Raw genomic sequence first — 12065 nt, 5'->3', positions numbered from 1 at the left:
CGTCGTGTACCCTGAAAAACAGCGTCCGACTTGTGTGAACTGCAAGGTTTTGTTAGGAGTAAATATAAGTTGTTCCCCTTGATGCTTTAAAAAGACTTTCAAAGGTTTAGACTGTAGCATAGATCTGTAAATATTACATCAGCAGTAATACAGGATGGATTTTTTTAGTGGAAAGAATGGTGGTTTCTCTGAACGGCCTTGGTTTAAGTCGGTCTGTGCTGGATGCTTGCCTTGCTTGTCCCTTGCTGGTCGGAGCTCCACAGCCTTCCCTGGGTTAGCACCTAGCAGGGCTTCGCAACCTGTTTATCTGAATTTCCAGTAAAGGGGCTGAGAGCTCCTTCAGTGGCCAGGCTGTGCTGTAAGTGTCTTTGATTCATCTGTTACTGGAAGCGGGTTGATAATTCACTTTGTTTGCGTAGCGGCGCACAGGGATCAGGGAGGAGACTTGCTTTCTGCAGCAAAATGTAAATTGTTATTTTTGTCCCTGTGCATGTTTTGCGTGTGGTTGGGTTGCTGGTTTGACATCACGAACAAATGAATGTCTCCTTTTAAACACAGGGTGCTGCTTGTTCCGGGTCCCTCGAGTGTCCTTCTTTTGAGGTCAAACAGGATGTAGTCTAAAAGTCTGTCTTGATTTCAGCTGTTTACTGTGAATGCTGTCAATAATCTGCAGTCCTCAGTGACAAGAATATGGGTACATGGTTGATTAACAAAAAAAAAATCTCAGAAAACTGGATAAAATTCTCATCGGGTTAATGCGGGTAGCGTGTCTGCTGTCTCTGCCTCTTCTCTCCATCTCCTCCTGCTTGTCCTGAGCTTTCTGAGCATGAACTGCGTGGCTGCGGTAAGCGATGCAGTACTCCAGGAGGTCAGACTGCTTCTGAGATCACAAGGTCACCAAATACGCTGGAAATTTAACTTCATCCACCACACGGAGGAGATGTGAAGCTTAGGCAGCGTTTGCTTTCCAGACAGAAAGCAACTTAAAAGTGCAAGGAGTCTGTCCAGAGGCAAAAAGTGGGAACTCGTGTCCAGTCCTGTCTCGTCACCAGAAGATGCTTTTTCTTCGATGTAGGATTTTCCTGGGTTGTCATGCAGCGAGCAGCTTCAGGTGCTGCATATAAGTGCACAGAACAGCAACTGGTGTTTTTAAGGGCAGTGAAATGAAATCACGCATTCCTTCCTCTCTGGAAAATGCTCGAAGGACCAACGCCGTCTGCCTCTTCAGCTCCCCCAGGCACACTGACATGCGTGGGACCGGCGGCGAGGCTGTGCTGCTGGACGCGGTGCTCTGGCTCCCAGCTGAACGCTCAGGTCATCGCTCTAACCTCCGTTGCATGAGAGGTTTATGCAGACTAAGCTTGCAATGGTTAATTTTGGCATACAGTTGCCCTTGGTGGTATGTGAAGTATTCTGTAGCTTCATTGTTTCTGTCCTTCCTCTGGAGCTTGTGCAGAAATGTCAGCGGTCTCCAAGCGCTGTGCCTACGTGCAGAGCTTGGGGACCGGCCTCGGCTCACATTTCTTCATGAAAAGTGAAATTTCACGCCTAACCTAGAAAGACTTTTTTTTATTTTTTCCTAGCCTAAGCAGGACTGACTGATAAAAGGGGCAGTGGATTTTTCTGTGTGAGGGGGCAAGACTCTGCGAAGCACATGGGACCGAACGGCATGTGTCCCTGTCTGTGCGGGGGACCGGCGAACCCGGTTTGGGCAAAAACACCATTTGGAGAGCCTTGTAGAAATACTCCTGCTGCAGTAGCTGGATTTGATTTCTTGCCTGCAGGAGAATCTCTAAAATATTTTCAGAAGTGTGGAGAGATTGGAGCCTCTCACTTTGTTTTACCAATGCTTGCTACATCGGCAGGCTGTGCTGCTTGCTTTTCCTAGCAGGTGACTTGAGGGTCGTATTGGAATTGGTGATGGATTTCCTTCCCCAGCCCTGGTTCAGATTTGGAATACGTTTACCCGATGAAGAAAACTTGTTTTTCAGAGAACTTGTCAATGAACTTGGCTCTGTGGCACAACATGAGTAGTCCCGCGTAGAGAAGTGGGCTGCTGTGCAGTCAGGAGCCAGCAGAACTGCTTTGATGGATCTTGGTAATTAGTATTTACTGCACGTCAATTATGTTGCAGGTATTTTAATTAATGGGTGACTGGGAAAAATACAACCACCTGATGAGAAGCCTTCAGAAGTGATTTACTTTTATTATTTTCAAAAGCAGATACCTCTATCAAACCCTTCAGCTTGATGGAGTTTATAGAGCGAAATGAACCCCCTCAGCCTATTTCTGGCCAGAAGTCTTTTGAGGTCGTTCCCCATCTCCGTCCTCTGCATCGCTTGCCACAAGTATGCAAGAAGCCCGTCTGGTTTGTGCTCCCTGTGTGAATAACCACTTTGTGCTTCGTTTTGTCCCCTACAGATCACTTGGTGGCCCACGGACGTATGGCGGAGAAGGAAGCCCGGAGAAAGTTCAAGCAAATAGTGGCCGCTGTCAACTTCTGTCACTGTCGTAATATAGTCCACAGAGATCTGAAGGCAGAAAACCTCCTTCTGGATGCTAACCTTAACATCAAAATAGCAGGTGAGCTAGGGCTGGCGGTGTGGGAGGAAGGCAGCTGCTTTCAGGAGTTAATAAATGTAGGCATTGGCTGCTTCCAGGTATTCAGAGAGAAGGAAGCGCAGTGCAGCTAAAGGAAGCTTTGGATTTCGGTGTGGCCTGCTGCCCAGAGCTGAAGCTGCCAGGTTGTAGCCAGGAGATTTATATCCCCCTTCAAGTAGTGCAAAATACAAGAAGAAAAAAAAACAAGTTGGGCTTTGTAGGCAGATATGTGGCTACAGATACTGCAGTGTTCCAATATACTGGGTAATGGGCAAGATTAATAATAAAAAATGGACCTTGTTTTGGGTGCTGCTGCTGGTTTAGGCCTTTGAAGCAGGTCAGCCCAGGTGAGAGAGAGAGAATGGAAAGTTAGGATGGCAACGTTTATGGTAGAGCAGTGATGGGGAAACAGCTTCTAGACTGGCCTCCCACAGGCCTGCGTGTCTGCGATCCTCTCGTACATGAGCTGAGCCTTGGCTGCCGAGCTCTGTGATGCACCGACTAGACTTGACTGTATTGAGGTTTTTGGGATTATGTAGCCACCGATTGAAACAGGAGGATTTAATACCACCCTGGTCATCTCATTTCATGGGCTTTTGAATTGGGCGAGCTCATAATTACCATCTAATTCTGCTAGAGCCTAAATGCATAGCAGAGCATTTTTGGAAAGCGCTTTGCCCCCTCTCTTAATAGGCTTCCTTGGAGAGCTGGTTGGCTTTTAGAAGGGTTTGTAACTTGATTTAAAAAAAAAAACAAACAAAACAAGTGCTTAAGGCTACAAAACTTTTCAGTCTGTGAGGAATACCCCAGGTAGAAACTGGAATATGGCTGGATTTCCTACAGAAACATCCACAGGAGCATGCTGACAAGCTCTGTGACTGTCTGAAAATTGTGGAAACTTTTTTTTTTTAATCTAAGGGAGCTGGAAACTATTTTCCTTCCAAATCTCTGCTCCCAGAATGGCCTCTAGAAGATAGTTCCCACCCTGGTGGTGGTGGTGTTTTACTTGGCAGGAAGATACAGTAGTGATCTGAAAAGTAGCCTGGAAAAGCTGATTTATGGTATAGGATTTTCCAAGTATTAAGTTTTGCCCCTATAACTCATCAATTACAACTTGACACCAGTTCTTCCATTGTTTCAAGAGGAAAAAAAAAAAAAAAGCGATAGCAGCTGATCTTTCACACCAGACCTCCCAGAATAAATACTGCAGAAACGCACAAAGCCCTGCTACACAGGGTGGAGGATCAGCTAAGCCGTCACTGCCAAACCCGTTAACCGTGTCTAACTCAAACCTCCCCAGTGGGGCATTTGTGTGCAGCTGATGGAAGCTGGAGATGTCTCGATAGTCTTTGGAGGGCTCCACTTGGTAGGTCTGATGGCTTTTTATCTGCCAAGTAGCAGCAGTGCAGATAGCCTGAAGGATGCAGGGAGCCGGTGTGTCATCCCAAACACCCAGTCCCGAGTCTGGGAGTACAGCTTTCTGGTTCTTCTGATACCCGTATGCACAGTCTTTGGTAATGTGCATAATTCCATCAGCTTTTGGAGTTTTTCTGACCTTTCACATTCTCCCCAGTGCACGCTTTCTAGCATGTTACTCCTGAGCTCCGTCTGCAGCTTTGCATCCCTTGCCCAGCATTAGTGAAGTAGTGTTAAGCATTAAGTGGTTAATGCTGCTCTTCTCATTCGGTGGTGACTACAAGTGTGCTTTCTGGGTTTGGCGTTTGGTGATTGATTGTGACTCTACTATTTTTCCGTAAACAGTAAGATAGGAACCCTCGCTGTCACCCTCGCTCTCGTTTTTTCCCATGGATGCTTTTTCTCCAGCGTACCTTCTCAGAGCCTGAGTCAGTAGCTTCTGGCACTGTGTTTGCTTCTGCTCCCAGGCGGAGAGTTCAGCCAGGAGTTGAGATTATTGCTAAATGCCCAAGCCTTCCTGGGGTATGGGTTTCGGGGAGGAATCTGATCTATGTATTGCTTTGCATTCGTTTGCAGGAGTCTGCTCGCTCCCTCACCTTCTGAGAATAAAAGTCCCTGTTGTGCAGATACTAAAATCAGCTCCCTGAAGCTCTGCTCTGAGGAAACACGGAGGGTTTTGTAGCACAGAGATGTTTCCTTTAAATATTTTCCCTATATCACATCATCATAACTTTTACCTTGCTCTTTAAAAATGCCCTTTCCCCTCTGCATCTGTTTGTGCAGTGAGACCTGGTCGCTCCCTGGGGATTGGGATTTATAAGTCTCCCTGGGCTGGGGTGACTTGTCAGCATTTTTAAGAAAGTTGATTTAAGCTGTAGTTTGTTTTTTTTGTTCAGTTGAGATTTTGTTCTGTTGTTTGTTGCTTTGGGGTTTTCAAATCCTGCCCCCCCCCTTAGCTTTTTTGGGGTCTGTAAAAATCCCTGCCGTTCTCCCCAGCCTTGGCCGCAGTTCCTGCAGCACAGGTGGGTTCTGGAAGCCGCTTCCAGCCTTTGAGCAGCGCCTGGTGTAAGACAGAGCCGCCTGGCTCCAGCTCCCCGCAGAGACGAGCAGCGTGACTCACCCGGAGCCCGGAAAGTGCTGGGTAGAGCAGCAGCTCTCCGCGGGGAGAGGCTTTTCATCCTGAAATCCAGGGCAGCGTGGGGTGATGGCAGGAGCTCCAGGACCTGCAGGTTGAACACCGACACTCTCGCAGCGTCTCTGCCCTCCCAGCCCGGTTCTTTAAGGAGAGGCTCTGCGGGTCGCGCTCTCTGCCCACCTCCCCTCTGCTGTCAAAAAGAGCTGTGAACCCCTGGGCTAATTTCAACCCCATGTGAAAGAGGGGTAACGTTTCAAAGACAGCCGATCTCGTGCAGCTCTTAGGAAGCAGGGAGGGTTGCAGGAGGCAGCCGGTGCGTGTCTGTTCAGCAGCAGCAGCACGGCTCTGCCCTCGCTGCCAGAAATGCGGCTGGTTCTCAAAGTGCTGCAAAGTGCACTGGAGTACGTACAAGGATAAATAAAAGTAACTCAACCAGAATAATTTGCTCAAAATATGTGAAGTATCAAAATTCCAGCGTGTTCTTGCCCAGTCGGGAAGAGCTTACATCGACTTGACTACAAATGCTTTGTTGTTAGGAGAGGGAAATACATCTAGTGCCATAGTTTTTATTGCCTGCTCTGGTAGCTGTAATTCAGCCCTTGTTACACATCCTGCTTCAAACGTGAGACAAAGCAGCTCAAAAGCTCGCAGAGGTAGAAAAGACAATTGTGCAGCTGTGTACTGTTTCCCTGAAATAGTCCTCCAAAGGCCAACTGCTCTTGTGTTTTGGAAGTTTGGGTGGTTAAGTGCCTTGTTGTGATACTGTTCTGACCAGTGACAGAGTCAAAATTCATCTTTAGCTCTTTATAAGAGATTTTTACTTTCTGCACCTGTACTGTGTATTTTTGCCATGATGCTTTTTGGTTTAATCAGTTAGAATTTGCAAACTGCTGCGTCTGGCCTTCCTTGTTTTTTCCAGTATTTCTCCCACCAGCCTGCTGCGAGGATCTGCTGCCAGTGCAAATGCCATGAAAAATGTCCTTGTTGCTGTGGGTCCCCGTCCTCGTGCGTTAGTGTCACTCCCCCTCCTGCTGGCACGCTTGTAGCAGAAACACAGGCACAGCAGTTTGCAGATAACCCTTGTGGCACCGCTCCTTCTGACACAGCTTGCTTCCAAGGACGCCTCGCTGTGACTGTGCATTTGCTTTTACTCATTTGAGAAATTTAGTGAAGATTCTTTCTTTTTATAAGTAAAAACTCAGTTCTCTTGAATACGCACTTTGGTTTCTTTATTCTTCCCAGTTCAAGTCCCAGCTGTGTGCCGGGGTGGCAGGTTAATTAGCAGAGAATGCCATTAGTGCCCACATAAGCTGATGGTTGAGTGCCTTTAAGGTTAAGACCTTTCTTTTAATTTCTCTTTCAGGATTTATTATTTGCTGTTGGGGTATGATTTGACTCGGTTTGTAGAGCTGCCCACCGTAACCTAAGTTTCCAGCTCATGTAGTGCTGTCTTAAAAATCAAAATTTTCCATCCTTTTTTCCCTTTGCGTTCTGTCCTTGCTGGCGGCTGCCCTGGCCCTAAGGCAGTTGTGAAACTCGACATGGGAGAAGCTGAAGGTTGGAAATTATCAGATGAGATTTATGGGGGATTTCTGGAATCTCAGGTGGAAGGCTCCTTCCAAACCATCCACCTGACCTACAGCAACCTTGGGTGATCAGACTGCTGGTGTATTGACCCCAGCATGGAAATCCCAGGGGTGGCAAGTGAAGAGCAAACTTGTAGAAAGATCTTTGGGTTCTGCTGGGCAAAAGCAGTATGGTTAGAGTATGTGAGGCGGGCCTCAGTCCTGGTACCTTGCAGCAGGTTGTTTAACTGGGGTGAGTGCTGTACTGTATGACATGGATGTGCTCAACATTGTTCTTGCTCTTCTTCTCTCTGTTGCTCTCCTGTTCCTCTGGTGTCGGTACATCAGTTATCCCTTACGGGATTGTACGCTAGACTCAGCAAATTACTTAAACACCATTTGTTTAGGACAGTTGGAGTGCATTGTGTTCCTCTAATGGGTTCTCTTTCTCCTTTCAGATTTTGGGTTCAGTAACATCTTCACACCTGGTCAGCTGCTTAAAACCTGGTGTGGCAGTCCTCCCTACGCTGCTCCAGAGCTCTTTGAAGGAAAGGAATACGATGGGCCAAAGGTCGACATTTGGGTAAGTGATGAACCTCATTCCCTCTTACTTTCATCTAATTTTTCCTCTGTTTGGCTTTTCTTCCTGAATACTTACTACATGTCTCAGAGTAAAGGCCTCTGACCTGGCAGCCGAGCTGGAGGAGTGGGAGGGAAGGGTGGCGGAGCTGGGTTTGAAACGGGTGCACGTTCGGTCGGCTGAAGCTGTGTTTGATACGGGCGTGCAGGCTGGCCAGAGCCTGGTGGTGCAGGGCTGCCCCGGGCAGGCTGGGGCTGTAGGCTGCTTTAACCTTTGGCTTCTGGGGCTCAAAGAAAGTCTAAACTGGGCTTGAAGCTTGAAGGAAGAATTAAGCTGGCCTGGGACTGAGATGTCAACAAGGTCCATTCCAACAGGATTTGCTTTTTCTTTATTTTATTCTGTTTAAACAAAACTTACTGCAATTAACTGCAGCCTCCCGGTCTCTCCCTCTAATGTTGCTGACACGACCTTTGTTTTGGACGCAGAGTCTTGGCGTGGTGCTGTATGTGCTGGTCTGTGGTGCTCTGCCCTTCGACGGGAGCACGCTGCAGAACCTGCGGGCAAGGGTGCTCAGCGGAAAATTTCGCATTCCATTTTTTATGTCCACAGGTAAGGGGTGCGCGCACTGCAGCGCTGGGCAGGCGCTGGTCGCTTCTCTACTTACAGATTCTTTGGAGCCCTTAAATTATAGTCCACCAGTTGATTTATGTGCCAGTGAAGTGGTATGCCAGGAAGCTTATCCACTGGATGGTGGTTTGTAACGTAAGCTAAAATGAGTTCTGAATCTAGAATTTAGAAACCAAAATACTCTTATTTAAAATCTCGGTTTTCATGTATGTAACTATGCAAACTATAGCAAAAATGTTAGCAAAGATACACTTAGTTTTGGGAAATGTGAAAGCTAAAAATGGGATAGTGACTGAGGAATAGAGAGGCTTTCACTAAACCTGTTTTAGACCAGAAGCTTTTTACAGCATTATGGCACATGGATTTCCAGCAATAGCCCCATCACAGTTGAACATCTATGTCCTGTTTCTGCAAAAATGCTTTTGAATGCTTTAGTAATAAATCTTGGGTTTGAGAAGTGTGATGAATTCTCAGATAAAACCAACTTCACTGAAGAACGAGCCATATGCAGGTTCTTGGTTGCCTGCTCTCAGATTAAGGAATAATTTTGCACGGGCTGTGTGGAGATTCCCCAGCTGAAAGCTTCCTTGCTTGCCATCTTACTTGGGGAAGAGGTTCTCTTCATGCAGGAAAAGCTTGCTGAAATGTGTGGTGCTTTTAAAGCAAGCTTAGATCCCACCCCAGATGGGGAGAGCCTCAGCAGCACCCCGTGGTGACAGCACACACGTAGTACGATGGAGAAATCGGTCGCGGTGAGCTGTTGCTGAGTGGGGAATGTTCAGAGGATACTTGGCCCTTCAACCCCCAAAAGCCAGTGGTGTCCCCTGGCCCGTGCCGGCAGGGTGGGGTGGACAGGGTGACAGCGTGCCACCTAGGGGCTCCGGCAAACAGCACAGGGGCCTGCTGGCCTGGGTGGCTTCCTTCCTTCCCAGCACAGGGAAATCAGACCTCTGCAGCACAGTGGTGTGCTCGGGGACTGAATGGGTGCAAAGTGGGGAACGAGAAGCAATATTTGTGCCGTGTATGGCTTGCTACAGAGAAGCACATTGCTTTGAAAGGGAAAAGCAGGCCTTTGCGGGGCCGGGCTGCCTCGGGCAGAAGCCGTGTCCCTCCCTGCGGGTCACCCAACCTCTCTCCTCCCTTGCAGAATGTGAACATCTGATCCGCCACATGCTGGTCCTGGACCCCAGCAAGCGGCTCTCCATGGAGCAGATCTGCAAACACAAGTGGATGAAGCTGGGGGAGGCAGATGCGGAGTTTGAGAGGGTGAGAAGCAGCAGCAGTCTTTCCCCTTGACGCTGAGAGCCGAAGGCACTAGATTTTGCATTAGTGTGCCATCAGCCTTCACAGCTCATGCCAGGCTGCAGCCGAAGCTGGTGCACTGGTTCTTCTGAGCGCGATGACTCATCCGTGTGCCTTTGGGAATGTCAGCGCTGACGTCTGTGTCTGTGCTCTTGCAGCTGATAGCAGAGTGTCAGCACCTGAAGACGGAGAGGCAGATGGAGCCGCTGAACGAAGACGTGCTGCTGGCCATGGCGGACATGGGGCTGGACAAGGAGCGCACAATTCAGGTAGGACACCACAGCTGACAGTTGTGTCCCGCCTGCTCCCACCAGAGATCAAACGGCCGTGTTTGTTGCTTATCGCCTCTGGCAACTGAGCAAGCTCGGCACAGGATGGAGTGTATTTTATTGCTTGCCAAAAAGAACTGACCACTTCTTCCTTTTCCTCTTTCAGTCATTAAGAGCCGATGCTTATGATCACTACAGTGCAATCTACAGCCTGCTCTGCGACCGCCTGAAGAGACACAAGAATCTGCGCATTGCATCATCTCCAAGTATACCACGGACCATGACCTTCCCCACCTCTGCAAACATCCAGGTAGATGCTGCTTGCAGGGCATGCTTCCAGCCCTGGAAGGCCTGCCAGTCCCTTACTGCTAAACTCAGGCTTGCTTGTGGGTGTTCTCATCCTGGCAGGAGTGTCAAAACGTTCCTCATCTGAGAACTTTGTGTGTATTAGGGTACCATAGTCCTGAGGTTAGGAACAGTTTGTTCAGTGGCTGTGGGTTTAGCGTCTACCCTTCAGACAAAGTCTTGTGTTAGCTTAGTGCCAGAGGAGAAGGCAAGGTGAGGGTTACTGGTTGGGAGCTGGGGTTTACAGACCAGGACTGCTGTGCAGTGCTTCTTCCCTGATTTGTGCTGCTGTCCAAGAAATTAGTATTTGCTTCAAGAGAGGCCAAGTCATAAGGGAAGCAGAACTGATGCTGACCCTGCCTGAACAGAAGGGAGGAGGGAAATGAGGCAGCCCTTTGACAATTAAGAATGAACAGATCTTCACCAGCTCCAGGGTAACCTCCCTTTTCCCAAGTGTTTCAGTCTGTGCCCTGGTGCAAATCCAGCAGTGTTTGTAAAGGGTTTGTGAGGGATGCTAGTTTCATGTCTTCTGATTTTGATCTCTCTGCTCAGCAGGCAGAACAGACAGGCAACACCATGAGCATCAACGTGCCACAAGTCCAGCTCATCAACCCTGAGAACCAAATTGTGGAGGTGAGGTACACCCCTTGACCCCTGCAAGTTCTTTTCCCGGGCTCGCATTGAAGCCTTTTGCTTGATCCTCACATTGTATTTCAACATCTGCTATGTTTTGCCCAGACTGACGGAACAATGAACCTGGACAGTGACGAAGGGGAAGAGCCATCACCTGAAGCTCTGGTCCGTTACCTCTCCATGAGAAGGCACACGGTTGGAGTAGCTGACCCGCGGTGAGTACTGGACTCTAACTCCCTGATGGAGGATTAGGGGAACCTGGAGATTAACTCCTAGCACATGACTTTGGTCCTTCTGTGGTGACAGATTTATTTGTGTCTCTTCAGCAAAAGTGTTTTTAAATGTCCCATTGCACAACCTAGTTAGTATTTCAGCTGAGGACGAGGATGAGGTGCTTTCCTCCTCTTCTTCCTGATTAGCTCTGTCTAAGCTATAGGGGTGTTTACTGGTGTGCAAGCCAGTTTCTCACCTAAGCCTGCACCACTGTCATGTCCCAGGTGATGTTTTTGTGACAAATGCAATTGATGTTGATGCAAAGAGCTAATTCTGGCAAATCTCCACTTGGAGGGGAAAAAGGGGCAAATTAAAACTAAACAGTGGCTTGGCTGCTCTGTGACCGTAAGCTGAGTGCCCTGGGCACATCATTGCTAACTCACCTCTCTGTAAATGTGATTGCACAGGACGGAAGTCATGGAAGATCTGCAGAAGCTCCTGCCTGGCTTCCCCCGTGTCACTCCTCAGGCTCCGTTCCTGCAGGTGACCCCAAATGTGAACTTCATGCACAATGTGCTGCCTCGGCAGAACCTGCAGCCCACGGGTCAGCTGGAGTACAAGGTACTGACTGACGCACGTGCTCCCTGCTGCAGTCTGTGCCCCACTGGCACGTGGCTGCGTGCTTGTGCTCGCGCTTGCTCTCTATTCACCATTTCCTTGGACTCCATAAGCTCCAAGATTTACCCTCTTGCTGTCTCTTCAGGTGTGTTTCTAGTTGGTTACTTAAAGCTGAAGAAGGAAAGAGCACTGCAATATGAAATTAATTAGTGGGCTGGGGGGAGTAGGACTGCACTGCCTGGCTTTGGAGCTGCAGGTCGCAGCGTGCCTGGCAGCTAAAGCAGAGTGTGGGGAAACGGAGAGTTAAACACTGCTTTTTGGCTGATGCTGCCTCTCTCTGCCCCACATCAGCTCTGAGATGTTGGTGATATTCCTTCATCTCTTCCTGAAGCCCAGAAGGCTTGTGTTCTCTCATGTCAGTGTCTGGGTTTGTGACGTTGGGGCTCAGGTACGGGAGGGATCTGGTGCAGGGTTGATAACTGCACTGTCTGCCCTTCCCAGGAGCAGTCCCTGCTGCAGCCCCCCACCCTGCAGCTGCTCAACGGCATGGGCCCTCTGGGGCGGCGGGCGTCCGACGGCGGGGCTAACATCCAGCTGCATGCACAGCAACTGCTGAAACGGCCTCGCGGTCCATCCCCGCTCGTCACCATGACGCCAGTAAGTACCAAAAGGAAAGAAGAGAACTGGCAGTGTGCTTATAAATATCTTCTCCCGCGGGCAGAGGTGACTGCCGCCAGCTCACAGCAGACAGCGGCAGGCTC

At 48.9% G+C, this 12065-nt stretch overlaps 1 protein-coding gene across 1 annotated transcript in view; it reads left to right on the top strand.

Moving 5' to 3' along the window:
- The window catches only part of SIK3 (SIK family kinase 3), a 33665-nt gene that overhangs the window by 4827 nt on the left and 16773 nt on the right, over positions 1–12065 (top strand). The window contains exons 3-12 of the mRNA XM_010078701.1: positions 2422–2583; positions 7176–7300; positions 7783–7906; positions 9072–9190; positions 9385–9495; positions 9662–9805; positions 10393–10473; positions 10579–10688; positions 11154–11307; positions 11806–11961. Coding sequence (XP_010077003.1) covers positions 2422–2583; positions 7176–7300; positions 7783–7906; positions 9072–9190; positions 9385–9495; positions 9662–9805; positions 10393–10473; positions 10579–10688; positions 11154–11307; positions 11806–11961 — 1286 coding nt within the window. The remainder of the gene's footprint in view (positions 1–2421; positions 2584–7175; positions 7301–7782; positions 7907–9071; positions 9191–9384; positions 9496–9661; positions 9806–10392; positions 10474–10578; positions 10689–11153; positions 11308–11805; positions 11962–12065) is intronic.

Source organism: Pterocles gutturalis, unplaced genomic scaffold (genome assembly GCF_000699245.1).
Source record: "Pterocles gutturalis isolate BGI_N339 unplaced genomic scaffold, ASM69924v1 scaffold13223, whole genome shotgun sequence".
Classification (NCBI taxonomy): Eukaryota; Metazoa; Chordata; class Aves; order Pterocliformes; family Pteroclidae; genus Pterocles; species Pterocles gutturalis.
Note: the sequence above shows the minus strand (reverse complement) of the source record. Positions and strands in the feature narration are given on the sequence as shown.